At 36.1% G+C, this 18,260-nt stretch overlaps 1 protein-coding gene across 5 annotated transcripts in view; it reads right to left on the bottom strand.

The window, feature by feature from the left end:
• PPM1B (protein phosphatase, Mg2+/Mn2+ dependent 1B) overlaps window positions 1-18,260 on the bottom strand; it is a 59,870-nt gene that overhangs the window by 2,106 nt on the left and 39,504 nt on the right. For 4 of the 5 annotated variants that reach the window (XM_088161253.1, XM_088161251.1, XM_088161252.1 and 1 more), the window contains exons 4-7: window positions 16,353-16,470; window positions 10,545-10,656; window positions 7,335-7,392; window positions 561-1,529 (exon numbers count right to left, since the gene is read on the bottom strand). In XM_088161253.1, coding sequence (XP_088017379.1) covers window positions 1,263-1,529; window positions 7,335-7,392; window positions 10,545-10,656; window positions 16,353-16,470 — 555 coding nt within the window. In that variant the 3' untranslated portion in view covers window positions 561-1,262. Of the gene's footprint in view, window positions 1-560; window positions 1,530-7,334; window positions 7,393-10,544; window positions 10,657-16,352; window positions 16,471-18,260 lie in introns of those variants that run through there. The other variant, XM_014883151.2, reaches the window with a different exon arrangement.

The raw sequence follows: 18,260 nt of genomic DNA, 5'->3' as shown, positions 1-18,260 counted from the left end.
CAATACATACCACATGTGTGGACTACGAAACAAAAAAAACCTCTACAAAATGCTACAGAACTCAGCTTCTCAGGTATTCCTGGTCCAAAAGAAATTCCTGCAAGATCATTTTCATTAAGGCAGTGAAATTTGTACCTATTTTGAACAATTCTATTTTCGTGCAAGTGTTATGTTATGAACTGATAACTGACACAAGACTTCCAGATTCCACTTATTAGCATGAGCTACCACTACTGCCAAGTCCGTATTATCACCAACCTACCCAAATGGACATATGTGTATGTGTTGTACCCCAAGAGACAAGGAAAAGATTTGGCAGAAGACAAACTTCAGAAGAATAGTTTATTCAATTATATGGCTGATGTTTAGCTTGAACCTGAGAAATGTTGCCCAAATACAGAATTATGATGAATGCTCCAAACCCAAAATTACTGTAAGCTTTGTAGAAACTAATGAACACCATGAGTTCATGTCAGAAGCTATGAAAAGTTTCAAGTCATGTCAGAATGATAACGCTTCAAACAAAGTTTATTGCTTAAAAAAGTCAATATGCATACAGATGTTATTCCACAGCATATTCTTTATTTTCATTTGATCACAAATTATTGTAACTTGACACTAGGTACTAAATTTAAGTACATTTTCATTTCTGGATATATGCTATGCTAAACCTGAGAAGTAATAATAGTATTGTCTAGAAAATCAGTATTTATGATGAACACTGGATACAAACTAAACTGGGAAAAAAATAAAAAAAAAAAAAAATCAAGCATTTCATAAGCGACAACCTAAAGTGTAACAGCTTTTGTAATTTAGCTGTAATAGAAACTATACACAAACCAAACACAAACATGCAGTACACAATGCTGGGAAAAAAACCTGAAGAATTTGTGTAATTCAATTAAATTGCACAAAAGATACAACTAAGACGTAAATTACTTTACAATGAGCAAATATATACCATGAAAACTATTATTTAATAATGCTCTCAAAATAAAAAGCTTTAAAATGCCTTCTTGTGTACTCCTGTTGTTGGTGACACAGGATTTGAAAAAAAGAAAATCAAACTCTGAAATGGGAAGTTAAATCTCGCTACCCAACTTGGGAAGCAATTACCGTACTACCCCACGGTAGCTGAACCGGTAAGGAAATAAGAGCTCTGTCTACGGGATGTGTACAGGTAACTACAGTGAAGCCAAGCGGTCCTGCAGGCCCAGGGCTGCGCTCTGAGCGCGGTGAAGCGCAGCGCTCTCTCCGTGCTGTCACGCGTGCTGCTGGCCGCTCTGGTCGCTGCCCGCGGGCGGGCGCGGTGCCGGTGCGGGGCCGGCGCGGGCCGGCTCCGGTTGGGGTTCGGGCTCGTTGGCCGCGGGCTGCTGGGGCGGGCCCGGGCCCGGGAGCTGCGCCAGGCGGTACCCGGCCAGCATCTCCTCCAGCAGGTGGCGGTAGTTGCCCCTGTGATTAATCCGCATCTGCCTCAGCGCCTCCACCAACCTCCCCTGCGTTCCGCCTTCCTCGGCCGCGCCGGGCTCCTTCGGTTGAGATTCAACACCCCAAAAAGATCAGCAGTTAAACTAAAACGTTTTCTAACCACATTAAAAAAAACAAAAAAAACAAAAACACCCACCCAATCTTGTTTTCAAACCTGAGAAAACATCTATTGGAATGTAAAACACCTTATTGACAACATACAACTTAGAACAATGTATTTCATGTTCGTCCTTTTAAACAACATAATTTAAGAAATAACTATGAAACCAGTATTTTTTTAATATTTCAATTCATTTTGACCCAGTCAAAGTACCTCCTCCCAATAACTCCATCTTTATTTCAAATATTGACTTCATCTTTGATAAATACTGATGATATCCCCCACAACTTTGGTCATTTATGAATGGAGAATTTTGAAAATTTAAGCTTCTTTAGCCAATATATCTAATTGTGAATTTCTGCACAGCCAGTAGCAGCACGGTCCTGTGAAAAACTCAGAGAACAGATAACTCTAGAATAGATAGCAGTTTAGTTGAAGTATCACATCAAAATAAATGTTCAATGATTTAGTGAACACTCTGATTTTTGCATGCATGATGCTGCCAGCAAAGAAGCAAGCAGCTACCCATGAGCACGGGGAATGCTGATATTTGAACAACATAAGACACGTTGGGCAGACTGTGTATTGCCTAGAAAAACTAGCAGGTACAACAGTAATTTAATGTCAAACCTCAGAGCCTACAGTACAAAATGAGAGTATTGAGTGCTGGTTAAGGAATGGAAGTCTCCTGCTTGGTTACAAGTTTTCAGTTGAAAAAAATGTTGTGTTTTTTTGTGACAGACTTGCACATCTGCTACAGGGCTTTTGACACTGATACTACGTATTTTCACTTTCAAGTGCTAAAGCAGTACTGTTGCTTTAAGGGAACAGTACATTTTAAATTATTAACATCTAGCAACTTATCAATCTAGACAAATGAAACTGTATCTCTAGAAGCTGGCAGATTTTCAAGACATCAGAAGAACAATCCAGACTGCCTTGTTTTCATGCTGACCTCATTTTATTGTCACATTGTCCAAAAGCTTCCTAACTACAAGTACTGCTGTCATTCATTTACAAGCTTAATAATAATAATAATATTGAGAAAATACCTTGGGATCAGTATGATTTTGAATGCTCTATGTAATATTGCTGGAATAAAAGCCCCAAGACTGATTAGCACAGTCCAAGTTAAAATGGGGACAATTCTACCACAAAAATGAGCATTACTGCATTTAATGGCATTCCTCTACATTTAACTTGTTCAGGAAATCAGAAACATACTTTCACAGTGGTTTGTTGGTCTTAGCAAAGATATGTTTTGACTCCCATGTACTAGCATTTTCATATTCAAACATGAAAGCATTCAAGAGAATATTCAAGATTTCAATACTCTTCTCTTCAAGAGCACAGTGAGCAAGATAAAGGAGGTAGTTTTAATGTATGAAATGGAACTGTTTTAATACCTTATAAGCACAATGTTAGGGAAAACCCAGGGCACCAAGAAGAGGTTACAGATGTATCCTGTTTCTTGGTTTGAAAGAAAAAACCTGAGTTATGTATATACCTAGCTAATATGAAACATTGCAACATAGATGAAGACTTCCAGTTTTTTAAAATTCAGAGAACATAAATTCCGTATTTTGTCTTCTCCACCAGTTTTGCTCTGAGGTTGACATTAGAACACATACACCCTGAAATTTCCACATTTCACAATATCAAGATCTTTAAAAATTCCTTTGGCAGACTGAAGTGAATAATTTTGCTCCATGCAACACTGAAGAGTAAAAGCAATAAGCAATATAATAGCAGCCCTGAGGCTCCTCAGCAATTCAAATGCTGGTAGGAGTTGAATTAGCAATGCTGTTAGCGTTTGATATTCAAACACACATCCTGCATAGCTTGCACCCTATTTTACAGCAGGCTATTTCCTGCTTCCCTTGTGTCCCTCAGTGCTAACAGACAAGAAACCCCACAGACAGCAGGACAGAAACTGCCTCTTTTATATATTATACACTATAGACAGAGATTTCTCTCTAATGATGTGTGGCTAGAAGAGGTCCCTGAAAACTTGTGTTATTGTGCAAGATAGCATGTCTTCACATTCCAATTCAACTGAAGTGCTACTGACCATAAAATCAATAATAAATTTGTGCTAGCTATATTCAACATGAGCATTCACTATCTTTACACAAGTTTTTTGCTATGAAATTATGTGTATGAAAAGGGCTGCTATGTATTTAAGATAGGATTTACCATGTTGTGAGAATGGTGTAAGAGTTGTGTCTATTTACATTTTTTTTTATGTGTAGCAGCCCTTCATGGCATATGCTTTGGTTCAGCCAACTGCCAGAGTGTATTATTAGCAAAAACAAGAGAGAAACATGATTGATTTCAAGTAAGATGCTCAAAGGCAGCTTTAAGCAAATTCTACTGGAACTATTAACACAGCCACTGTAATTCTAATATTGTTCCTTTGTTTAAGGACATATACATACAGTGAAGTAGTCTAATTGGGTAGTAATCTCCTAGTTTTAGGAACACATCAAAAAATTAAAATGGTCACAGAAGTAGAGTCACAGAGAAAGAACAGTACTTTAACACAGGAAGTAGAACAACTCTTCAGTGGTATCATCACAGTGCTAGCATGAATACATTCTTCTAAATTCCTTTTATACATCTGAAATCATTAGGCCCCAATACATAACAGATTTCATTGCTTTCACTCGTATTTGCCAAGGCACAAGCCACCACACTTATAGCAGAAGTCTCTGCTCAAACAATGGTAAAGTTGTTCACTGTGACCGCAGTGCAGAGCTCTCTCCAGCCTTGGTTTCAAAAAATACTTGCAATCTGCTAAGATTCCTAGCAGAAAAAACTTAAGAGTGCTATAGCCTCAAGCCAGACTAGTGATCTCTGAATATTGCTAGTAGTAAGACTCTTGCTCTGCATGATATCTCCAAAAAAATAAGAAAAAAAAAAGTGTAATACTACCTGAAATGTTTACAATGCTGAGTAAAATAAAGTTAACTTAGAAAGAGATATAGCCAAGGTTTTAGTTTATATACTAAGAACTAACTTGCAAAGCTAATATGATCTAGTTCACAGGAACTCACAGTAACTATTTTAATATTGTTGGATGCTAAAACGTAGAGTTTAGAAGGAAGCCATATTCTCAATTGCAAAAGTTAATCTGATTGTTTGAGTTGTTGTTTGTGTGGTTTGGGGGGGGGGGGGGTTTAGTTATTTGCATTAATATTTCAGCAACTACCCACATTATTATTTTGCAATGATAAGAATTGCTCTAGCCTTATATGCAGTCATAAGATGGATGATGACTGCCATAGGCAGAGTTTCCAGTCAGTAACAGAAGTACTCTGCACAACACCCACTCTCAGCAGACATGGGTGCACTGTTAACTACACACGGGGAAGGATGCTCAGGTGCAAGTCAAGTGTACCTTTATGATCTGCAGACTCAGCATCCATGTCTCTAGCACCTAATTTGTCATATGAACATCTGTTCTTGCCTCATACTAGTTTAAACAGGAGCATCACTGGTCAGATTTCAATCTCACTTGGCAATATCATCATTGGGATATACTGTATGTTTGCTTCTTGCCTAAATGTGAGATGTGTAGCAATACTGTGTGTAGACATTCTGAAGAGTCTGATGTTGAATAACTGAACAGCTTCCTTCCCTTTACATCTCTGGACACTACAGTATGCAGTTCAGAAAGCTACAAGATCACAACATACTCCTGAAACTGAGTAAGACCAGCAAGGAAGCCATGTTTTCATTGTTGCAGAGATGAGGCCCACTAGATTCATCTGCTTCAAGGACATTAAGATAACTTGCTGGGAAGATGCAAGCAGGAATTGTATCCTTGACCAAGGGGGAGTTCATCCTCTCAAACTGCTCTGGGCCAATATCACTTAGGGTGAAAAGAACAAAGGTGCTGACTGGCAAATTACATGCTATCACAAGATCAAACTAGAATTTAAACCACTCTATTTAAAACACATATTTGAGATTTGCACTTCTATAGCAACATAAGAAAAATTTAGGAAGCAGACTGCAGCCTACTGTTCACATCTCTTTTTAGAGAAACAAAATTAAAAGCCAAACCAACTACTCAGGGATTTTAATGGCAAGAAAGGTGAAAGCTGTTAATGGTATATATTCTTTTATGAGCAAAATGCATATTTAGGTTAGCTACCTCATTTCATTAATTTAAAATGGATGATGCACAAACATTTCCTGAAAGGAGCCAATAGACAAATGGATGCTTACTGAATATTAGGACTTTCAGTAAACTTGCAGGGCTATTGAGAAGTAAATCTAGACTCAGAACAGGTGCATCATAAATGCAACTATGGCATATAACATTCCTAAAATGTAACTATTAGACAAACTTTCAGTTGTTTTCCTTAAAAGATCAATTAATTTGGAAAACATATACTGTTTAAATTTTTATTTAGTTTTTAAATAAGCCACATATACCAGTAACTTTTCATGAAAAGGCAGGAGAAGTTCTGGCTAAATACAAAAAGTAGTAGCAAGCAGATAGAGGTGCAGTTTCCTGAAGGACTAAAGAAGCCTGAAAAGAGGAAAAATTTGTGTATCTTGGTTTAGGGTACTGTTGCAGAATTTCTTAAAAGTGAAATGAAAAAAGTATATCCTATCACTTTCAAACTAGACAAAGGAACAAAAATTGTAAAAAATTAAGAAATTAAGAGATTTCTTCTCCATTTGTATGCTAATAGAATAGTGGACCCTTCCACCCACACAAGTTCTCTAACTGAAGATAATAAATCAAATATAGGCAGTTAAGAGAAGAGGACAATGGGAAAGACACAGTAACAATTGTGGTGAGACTGCATATTTACTGTCTCAAGGTGCACAACTGATAATTTCAAGGTATTTTAAGTGCAACACCATTCACTGTAATAACTACCTGACTGAGGGACTTGTAGCCATCTCAGAAGAAAAACATATTACAAAGGATTTACTAGAATAAGAATGGTATTTTCACAAAACAGTTCACAAACTGTACAGGAAATGACAACGTGTACAAGCACTGATGTTTTTTACCAATTCTTCACTTTTCCCACAGTTTTTAAACAAATTTAACCACAATTGATAGAAACACCAGTTATTACACTAATATTAAGAACTACTTAATAATCAGGTTTAGAGGCAAAATAAACCATATTTCAACATACTATTTAAAATTCAACTTCATAGGAAATGGGGAGAAGAATGTGAGCCATTCTAGAAATCATAACTGAAGTAATCTAAAATTACTTTTCCTTAGACCAGTAGAGATGTGACATGAAAAGATAGTGTAAATGCTATGAAAATAGTCAATATTAGTCCTGTAATATTTTATGTTCAGTGTACCAAGGCCTTCTTAGAGAAGACAACAGGAAGTGTGTTTGTCCCCCTCTTGTACTACATTTCCGGACAGCAGACATAACAGTTAAGTAATTTGCTGACTACTAATTTTCTACAATTATAATCTGTAGTTTAGAAAACCCTGCACTGTTGCCTCACAGGACTGAGAAAGTGGTAGTCATTTGGATGTTTAAAAAGTCTTTCAGAATCGGGTGTCAGTTTTCTGTCGTTTAGAGGAAGAACTTCTATATCAAATCCATCCAAAGCAAGGTTAAAAACTAGCAGTATGTTACAATATGTATTTGTATTTCTAATACTTTATTCCTAGTGATGAACACTTTTGCCTAATGCATGACAACTTTGATGTTCACATTAACAAAGAGGTGTAGCAATCAAAATGGGCACTTACCCCCTCATTGTCTCTGTGTGGATTCAGCCTAGTATACACATTTTCAATAATATTACGCCTAAAAAGAGAAGTTTAAAAAAAAATAAGCAAAACAAAGGATTTCAAAACACTGAGAAAAGTTTGAACAGAATAGGCATTTTGAAGTGTTAAAAGGTCTTTTTCTTTTAATCTGCCTTTTAAAAAGATGAAACCCACTCAGTTTCTTTACTCACCTTCAATAAGAATTTGGAGATTTAGCAACTAGTCAAGATTTCTAAAGACTGAGCAAAACAAAACCATTTTCTTACCTTACACTCTCCATGGTCTACCTCTTTTTAGAGCTGCATACTCAGATTTCATCAAGAATAACATTTAAACCTATATTTTGCTTGTTATAAAAAATTCTTCAAGTTTGCTGGTTTTCTTGCCTTATTTCTATATGTGGAACTTGAGGACAGTTCAGTTTTTCCCCATCTTTATTACATATACACAGGTTACAACTTGCCTACAAAATTTTGATGTGTGGTGTGCAGGGTATACAACCCTTGACATATATTTTCTGTTGTCTATTCACACGGGAGAAATTAAAACACAAAAGCCACTAGCTAGACTTTTTTTGCTGCAGTGCCATTTAAGGACACACTTTCACAGGCAGTCAAAACAAGCACAAAGAACGTCACAAAAAATAAAACCCATCATATAAACAGACTTCTGTTGCAAAAAAGGTTATGTACTCACATCTTCAAATCAAAATTAAAACTGGGAAACATTCAGACAGCAATAATAAATACAATCAAAGTTATTGACAACTTCAACAAAAAAGAACTACTACATGGACTAAGACTCAAGTCTGGAAGCGACCAAGATCTCTAAAAATTGTTTCTTACAGAATGAGAGGAACCAACTGCTGACTCTTCTAAAGAGCACAAAGGCATCAGATGTCATATCAGCAGCAAATGTATCAAACACACATGCATCTCAATGCAACAGAACTTTCTACAAGTTTGATAAGGTTCCTTCTGAACACATTTAAGAAATCTGGAAAGGCTGTGTATCTGAGGTAGTATGGCATCCATTGGAATTGATGGAAGGTCTTGCTAGAGAAAAGAAACTGAATCTTTTTGCTGATGATAGAGGAAAGGGTTCTCTCCATTTAGTTCCACATTTAGTGACAGAGGAATGGCACAATTCTGACTAAATGGCTGTACTACATAAAGCAAAGGCACCTCCAATGCAACGGAAAATGCCTGGACAGTCCAAGCAAGACTGCCACAGAGGCAGGAGGTAGCCACTGCAGTGGGTGTAAATGGGCATGAAAGTCAGCTCCATCTTGGGAATTATCCAATCTTTTACATTCACTTTGCTTTCTTTCACCAGTGTATTTCTCCATGCTTTTCTTTAATGGGAAAACTCAGGAGCAAGACATTGAGTGGAATTACTAAAGCCTAAGTGCCAGAGTAGCTCAGGACTTGTGTTTACTTCAGCAACAAACCTCCATTCTTGAGGCAGTGTTTGAAATCACACAGGGATTGGACTCAAGCCAGAAAAGAGTCTTTGGAAAATAAGATTTTATAGGATAAAACAGCACCATCAGCTGACCACAGAGTTGACACCTGTACATCTCCTATCTCAAAGAGTGGGCAAGCAGGGGCTTCTACATAAGTGAGAAGCTTGAAGGAAGAAATTATACAGTGCCAATATAAATGGAGCTACTTAAGGGGTTCCTAAGCTTTGCAAACATACAGTAACACTGTATTGCTTTTCTGCAGCTCAGACTGACTAAAAATTGGGAGCAACTTTAACTGGTGCTAAAACTGCGGATGACAGCCACAGACAAGATCTTTTTGCAACCTGTTTGAGCCAGGTCTTGGAGTTCAAACACAAGGACAAAATGTAACTTCTTCATGACCTGGTAACATCCTGGGATGATGACTTCAAGAAAAAGAATATTCTCTTGTTAGGACAAAGATTTTAAGTACGTGGATTTGGGTTGTGCAGCAGTATTTTTTCCAGGACTTCCATTAATTTCCTGCAAATAAAAATGAACTTACATACATCACTGCCTGTCTTTGTCCCAGCTTTGGAGGCCAAGAACAAGTTACTTAATACTGTATAATATTCTCTTGAAAGAAACTGCAGGTACACCCTTGAAGTCAGGGGACATTAGAAGTCAAGATGAAGAGAAAGGCACCAAAATGCAAATTCTGAACCAAGTCCATGAAAAATGTAACCTGAATCACAACAAATTAAAACAGAACTTATATGCCAAGGGTCCAGAATAGGACAACAGTATATGATGTAGTTATTCATGAGCAAAACAACAAAACACAGCAGTTGGGAGGCACCAAGAAGAACAGGCACACCAAAATTTCTCTGAATGCCTGGAATGCACACAAGTGGAGACAAAGGCTCACAATGTACAGATACTTCAAGGCTAGAATGATGAGCACTCTTAGCTATGATTAACAAGTACATGCAATGAAAATAGATGTACACACGCACAAATGCTCAGAGGACAGGACTTCATATTTTGTAAAATACAAATATTCCAGAAACAACATGCTCTATGCCAGGGAACAAGTCCTACTGTCTGGGGAATTCCAGATTAACAATTGTTTATGCAAACCTAAATTATTTTCATTAAAATCCTTCAGTTAGAGATTGCTAGAGCATCACCATTGGGCTTCCCAGAAAACCAATGTAATTTCTGAAAGTTTATTCCTGTTAAGTTTCAAGATACATATTCTAGTTCAGTATTCTCGGTTATCTACCCTTCAGTTTCAGATTAAACAAATAAAATCAATTTTCTTAAGAGAACGCTTGCTGTGAGCAAATAAGTACTGCTCCAAACTTATAAGGGACATTAAGTGGTTGGGAAAACATGATATGACGAAAACTCATCTCCTGGTATTTTGATATTCACTTTGTTTAATAGCTCTTAACAAATGTAAAGCATTAAAAGAAACGAATACATATATTTTTATTTTTTGAAATGGCCATATAGAAACAATAAATTAGTATGTTATGTACCAGATTGATTGTGTGTTTCCTCTTTACCATTCTGGAATGGGAACAGGGACATAAATCTTTATACACTGCAAAAGGTAGGCTAGCTTCAAATATAAAAAACTATATTTGAGAATAGCTATTACAATAAGAAAACCTTAAAACATTTAAATGAAAGAGTGTCAGTGAATTCAGCAGTTCAAGAAATTCAAGGACTGTACTCACTTGCCAGCTAAACCACCTCCTGGCGGTAAATTAGGGATATTCTCTGCAGTTAAAATACGAATAACATGAGCAAGGTCAGGCATTCCTTCTTCACCCGATTTTTCCATAATTTCTAATTTAAAAACACAAGAAATCCTGAATTAATACCACCCATTGGCTAAGACACTGAAATATAAGATATTATCACTTTTTAACAGAGACATTATGAAAAAGTTATATGTAAACAGGAAAACAAACTCTACATTTTAGGTTAACAGTCTTTGCATGATGGAACAAAGCTTAAATTCATAGTCTGTCTTTCCAGTATGCACCAAGGCTCTCTAAGAGAAATTCAGAAGCATACTGCCAAATGAATGAAATACTCTGGAGATAGCAGCCTGTTCTCTCTGAAAAGGATAGCAGTTGGAAGACTGTTTCAGTTAGCTTCCCCTTGCAGTGAAAAACTTTCCATGCCATAAAGCCAGTGCTTCCCTAGGATTCTGTCACGCTCCGTCCTGAGTAACACCTTGTACCCTCAAAGGACCAAATTTCCAGTGCATAAAAACTCTGACCACCATGCAATCAAGGATATATAATGGATAGGTAATATTAGCACTCAAGTGGCCAAAACAGAATATGGAACTGATGAGGAAAAATTCAAAATACTTATTTTAATAATAATTTAAAATTATATTCCATTTTCAAAGCTGACATACAACACAAGTCAAGCCCAGTGCTAGTAAATTCTTCTAGTTTGGAAAAAAACTGCCTGAACTGAAGTAAATCTTCACATATTCTCTTTCATCAGGGTTGCTGTTAAGATAAATGTGTAATATCTGTGTATACACTCACACAGTGGTGAGTGTAATGCTACCAGCTTCCAGTCATCAGCCTCTACTCATTTAACCAGTACCATGGCATAAAAAGGTTTGGAGCTGTATGCACAAGTCTTCGATTTTTAAGAGAGGATATTTTTCCTGAAAATTAACTCAAGTAAGGAACAGAGAGCTATTTCCTGTAGACACTATTCTAGATAAATTCTCTTTAAGTAGAATTAAGAATTAATCCTCTCAAGTATCTTCAGTCGTTCTGTATCTTGGCTAATATGCCAAGGTAAGAAACAAATAATTTATTTTTCTTACAATTGATTATATTCTGGATTACTGACTTGGAGCTTGCAGTTTATGAGTTTCTTAAGTTAAAAGAAAAGAACACCACCTACCTACCTCAAACCCTTCTACCTACCTCAAATTCTTCATCCCAAGTTTGCTAGTATTTAAGCCTTTCTTGATGTCTATCTCTTATCTAGGAAGCAAGTGATATTCAGGCTCCTCTTAGGACTACCAAGATCAACAGTGCTTGGCAAAGTACTCACCCCACTTTGCATGAGACAGATCTGTAGCCCCTCAGAGCAATCACTTGCAGAATAATTATATTAACTTGTAATAAATAAGGCACTATTACGCTTCTAAGTCTCAATATTAAGCCAACACCATACAATCTTTGCAAAGAATAAGATATATACTCTACTACTAGAAATGATTAAAATTAAAGACTGTTCCATGAAACTTGATGTGTATTATCATCCATCCATTAAGGATGAATCATGGCTAGCAAAGGAAATGATAGCTGAGTAAGTATGCTTGAATCTTAGGATTTGGATCACTTCTTCCACACATACACAAATTAGCCACAGCTCCTCTTATAAATTATATCCTTTTGTACAGTTCTACTTAGTTAGAAGTAATTGTACTGCTATAGTATAATTTTGCTGAGATACATTTGACAGGAAATGTTTCTTATGAATATATACTTTTTATACCAAGAGCACATCTGGTTCTGTACATAGGAAAAGTAGATAAATACCAAGAATTAATAATAAGAAAACCTACAAAAGCAAGCAATTTCTAAATATTTATTGCAAGCATAAGGGTTTTATACCTCCTTATAAAGTAATGAAAGCAATAACAGCTAAAGATTGCTGTATGTTTCTTGGTACTAGAAACATATACATTTATACTGCATAGTAACTTCTTAGGGAATGCTGACCTGAACCATGAGCATTTTCTCTCCATTTCTAGAAGATGGCAAATCAAGAATACTGGATGAACTTATCATTATCTTTTTCTTTTCCTGGTATTAGAGTGAGTAATTTTATCCAGAACCTGTCCTCTATCTTTAAAAAAAAAAATGAAAAAGCTTCCTAATAGAAAATCAAGAACAAAGCAAATGAGCAAGCACGACCCATTGTGATTACACATCAGTTAGCAGGTACACACTGAGGATGTGCTTGACAAAGGCCACCAAAGAAACCAAATGTTTCAAGAAATAAATTTATGGGCATTTACAAAGTTTTCACCTTAATCTCAGTGATGTTATTCTGTCTTCTACAGTTAGCTTTGCAGTGCTAACATAAATCAGACAAAGAATAATTCCTGATATTATTATATATGTATATTCATCAAAGTCCTCTACAAAGTCTACTACTTGACCTCTAAAATATTTGTCACTAAAAGCCTAACACTTTACTCACAGATAGGCATTCTGAAAATTCAGGTAACATTTTACTTCAATTTTATATAATGCAGGTCCCCATCCAGACAGCATTACAAGTTCTTCATGTTCCAGCACCTCCTTTCATGCCCAGCTATCAGATTATGACAAATCAGTTTTATATATGGTATACACTCCACATATCTAAAATGCATCATCCAATTCAGGGGATTAACTGAGTATTTACCAGTAAGACTGTTTAAGCCTACACAGATCATGTGCCCCTACTTATGATTTGTGGGGTTAGTGGTTTTTTTGGGTTTTGTGGAGTTCGTGTTTTTTTCTGTTATTAACTGCAATTCTGATACACCTTTCAAATAAACTAAAACATATCAGAGAACTAAATTGACTTCTGTGCCTAGTTTTCTCTTTGTGGGACAAAACTTTAGATCTCTGAAAAACAGAGAACAGAAAGTACTATTTGCAAGGGGCAGGAAGAAAGGAGTGACCTAGCATAACCTCACACTACTGCCCAAAAAACCAGTGGAAGGTGCCCTGTCCATGGCAGTGGCGTTGGAACTAGACAATCTTTAAGGTCCCTTCCAACTCAAACTAGTCTGTAATTCTGTGATTGTGCTTTGGAGATGGACCAGTGAAATGACTCACACCAGAAGCAGGGCTGTGCTCAGAGTCATAAATGACTCAGGCACAAGCTTAACCTCATTAAGTATGTCAGTATACTCCACAAGTGGCAGCTTTGGAATGCAGTTATCCACATTCTGTCAACCTCAAAACCCAAACTAGCAACAAAGCATTGATATATAGTTCTTCCACTGGAAATCTTTGTAAACAATGACTTGCTGACTTTGCTTTTTAATCAATCTGTTAAAATAAATCTCTTGGTATTAAGACAATAATTCTTTTTTAAGAACTATGGAAAGATCTTAAGGGAAAACTACTAACTCAACTAATTATACAAACATACAAAATCTCAGCATTCCACTTACAAATGTACAAAGACAGTACAAATGTTACATGTGCAAGTATTAAACTGCTTTTCAACTTTTTTTAAAAATTTTCTTAAAATCTAACAGCATGCTTTAAACATTGCTTTTCTCCCTGAGCCAGAGTTGTAAAATGCCCAAGTAGAGTAGTGAAAAAAAACGCTGTTGCCTAAAAGGTTTGATGGGTTCGTACAGCCAGTCTGAAAATTAAGGTCCACAAGAGAACAGAAACAGAACAGTGTGTATCCATTAAGAACAAACACCAGTGATCAAACTAAAATTGCTTCAGAAGTCCCAATGTCTAATGTTGCCTTGATTTATATTAGTCACTTAGTGAAAAAGGAGGGTATCCATGAGAACTCAGTTTACATATTTGCCAACATGCATCTTTGCAGCTTGGTAGTTCCAAGACTATCTTATATTTTTCAAGATGCTTTTACTACGGGTATAAATATAACTTACTGGCTATCAGCCAAGTGCATGTAACTTGTGAGCTGTTAACTCATTAACAATTTCTTAAAATGTTGTTCTTGTTAATTTGTGTTCAAACACCATTATCTGCTTTTTGAAAGGAACAGTCAGCCTCTAGAAAGGTATTTTAAACAAATCCATATTATCAGTGTCACAACATATCTACCAGGCTTTATGTTTTGAGAGTCAAAGACAGTTTAAAACTTTCAGGCACAACTCTTTTTTTATGCTCTATTTTCTACACTAAGTTAAAAGATGAATACAAAACTGATTAAGGCAGTTGTCTTAACCAAAAGGAAACTCCACCTTCCAAAACTTTTACCAACTCCAACACTTGAGATGATACTCTTGCCCCCATGGGTTTTTTTAAAGTCAAAACTATTCCTACTCACTACTTAAACCTTTAAATCAGATACTGTTTTTAAAAATTCCAACGTATTTCTAAATTTTCCTCATGCTGCTAAGTAGTTTGAGACATTTTGCTACGGCTTTTATCCTTTCTGAACTAATAATATTCAAGGCATATGTGTAAGGTAAACTGTAGTCTCACAACTTTTTTTTTTCCTTTTAATTAAGGAGACTGTGGCAAAATGACATTTCATAGAATTTACGAATGCAAAAATTCGTTAAAAATCTGATATCTCAAGGTCTCCTGAAGTCTGTTTCATTTACTTTCTCCACTCCTTGTCAGAATTTCTCAAATATGCTAACTGTTATTTCTTGCTAAATACTTGCCTTTTAAAGGCCTTGAACTCTTGTCCAATTAGCAAAACACAGAAGGAACTCAAGCAGGGAAAAAAAATAAAAATCAAGAGCTGAAGCAACATTAAGTTCAAGATTTGGAGCAATTCATTTCTCTGAAGCACTTAAGCTAAACAATCCTTTCGAGTTGTATTTAGAATGACTCCACATCAGTTTGACTACAAACTCTCATCTATTATTTTTGGTGTATGCATTATTTAGTTAAATGTGATAACAGAGCTAAAAATAATCAGTTAATAGATTAGTTAATCCAGATACTCTAATCACAAGTTACTTGACAGTTTTTCTGTTAATCTTAACATTCATTTATAAAAGCAATAAAATCCACTGCAATTCTATATATTTTTCACCTGTTTGCTAACAGAGCAGCCACCAAGAAGCTGCGAATACTAACCTTAACCACTGTGCACACCTGACTGCTGCCAGTGAAGACAACTGCTCCTGGCTCTCTCCCAGAGCCTATTAACAGCTCATGTACTCTACTCTGACACAGAAGATAACAGGTATTTATCTTAACTAGTGTCATCTAGGAAGTCTGGGATGTAAGCCAAATTCCAAGAAACAGGCCCACAGTTAGCATTTGAAGTGACCACTGGCCTCTCTAATCTCAACATTAATTACAAATATAGAACCCATTTCAATCTAAATTTCATTTAAACAAGAGGAAAAGACACCACGCATAACAACTGTGTGTTCAAAGAGAACTCGTACCTGAAGATTGTCATACTTAGACGTTAAAATTTAGGGTGGCTACATCAACTATCTGCATTACTGGGACACTGATATAAAAACCCAGTACAGCTTTTTCTTTCTGTCTAAAACTTGCGCGAAAAAAGGGAAGAAACAATGCAACTTAAGCTCACATTAAGAAAATGTTTGCAGAATACCAGGATAAAGTAAGCACACGGCCTAAAACATTCTTCTAGACTTACAAAAGTTCAGAGTTACAACCAGGCCTGAATTTAACCCAACATGAAGTGGCATAATGTCTTTGATGGCTTTTGTTTCCATGCTCAAGACAGTTATGACATTATTGTGCTCACCATCACAATTGAACTGTGATTTGTTCACTATCTAGTGAACTAAGTAGATTTCTTACCTTCAACCCGTGATTCCAAGTACTTATCCAACTCTGCATCTTTTTTCACTGCCTCCTCTGAGACCTTAGGAGCATTTGAAAAACAAACTAATACAATACTCATGTTATCACGACTCCCCTATGTGACAAAAAAGAAAGAGAAGTTAGTATCGTTAGTCTTCTTCTTCATCTTTCTACTCTAATCATGTATTTTTTCCAAATACAGTACTACAGATAAACCTGGAAAAAAACCAAAACCTCTAAAAATCCTGTATTTTCATCAATAAGAACCTCTCAGTGTCCAACTACACCATTCACTAGAATTAATTGGACTGATTTTGACTGTATATTCTTAGTATTGAAGTCTAAATAACTAATGGATTTATCTACATGTCAACCACTTAAAAACAGGTCAGAAATTAGATAGTTGTGTAATGTTACCTTAAGCCAAACAGAAAAACAACTCCTGTTGCAAAATGAAATGCACAATACTCCCCTCTACTATTAGAATAGCTTAGCTCAAGCAGCTGATTTGTTTTTAGTTGCAGGGCATTCATGTAAGCCATTATATGCACTACAAGTCTGTTTATCAGACTGCACCTGTGTCACACAGCACCTTGAAGCAAGTATAAAATATAAATGTTTTGTATGGCCAAGCTAAACTTACAGACTATCGTGTGCTATGGCTTTTTTAGATACTAATTTTAAAGCCAGTTCTTTACTAGTATACTCTGATACCATTTTCCTGCTTATATTTAATTTTCAAAATTATAATTCACAGCCGAATTTAAACCCACAATTCTAAGTCTCTTACAAGGAGATCTATCAGAATCATAATTTAAACTACTGGTTTGAAAATCAAATCTTAACTTCACATTTTTTTGTGGAGAATATTAAGTGCCATCAGTCACTGCACACTGTTGCTGTGTAAACCCAAGCTACTGCATAGTTCCAATCATCTATCACAACAAATCCTTCTCCTGAACCAATTAAAAATTTGACATTAGAATGAATTCTTTCAGAAATACTGCTTAGGAGTTAGCCTACATTCCTTTTTCTACCAAGCATATGAAGCCACCTATCACTTAATATTATGTGATACAATCCACAGCCTGAAGACATAATACAACATTCTAATATTGTCACAGAGATCCAGGATCTGACTTTGGAAAACAAGCATGTGGTCAATGCTCAGTTTACTGGAAGTATCCCAGAGTGACCATCCTTTAACAAGGCTGGTTGAGTACTTGGTCAGCAAAGCAATTTAAACCAATTCAAACAGTATTTAAACCCATCATACACTGTATGGCATATGCTGGAATACAACCCTATTTCTGGAAAAAACACACAACTTACCCTTTAGAATTGCAATTCTGAATTTTAGTATTTTCCTCAAAATTGCATGTTTAGTCTGTAGCCTAACAAAGGAACTCAGTTTGTACTAGCAGGAGTCGCACTTTTCAGGAAAATGGTTACCTATTTAACATATGTAGACCAGCCACTAATTGCTCCAAACTAAATTTGAGGAGTGGAAGCAAGCTCAGATGCAAAGGTGGTGTTACTCCATCTAAGCTACAATGAGCTGAGGGCACAGGTGACAGACAAACAACACCTTGGAGGAGACAAATACTACTCAGCTACCCAATCAAGGAGACAAAGACCACCCAACTTCAAAAAACAAACAAAAAAAAAACCTACAAAGTACCTCACTCAAAATAGATTAATTTTACAAATTTTGTATTTAGAATCAAAGTTGAGAGCTGGAACTATATGCAAGCATCACTTGGGGAAAAAAACCTTTATTTTTGTAGCCTTTATTTTTGCAATTACTATCACCTTTCCAAGCATATAGAGCGAGGTATATATTCTTCAGCTAGGATATACAGTCAAATGGGCACAGAACTTTGAGGATAAGAAGTTAGAGAAGGG

This window comes from Sturnus vulgaris, chromosome 3 (assembly GCF_052056855.1).
Source record: "Sturnus vulgaris isolate bStuVul1 chromosome 3, bStuVul1.hap1, whole genome shotgun sequence".
Classification (NCBI taxonomy): domain Eukaryota; kingdom Metazoa; phylum Chordata; class Aves; order Passeriformes; family Sturnidae; genus Sturnus; species Sturnus vulgaris.
This window is presented reverse-complemented; position numbering and strand designations above follow the sequence as displayed.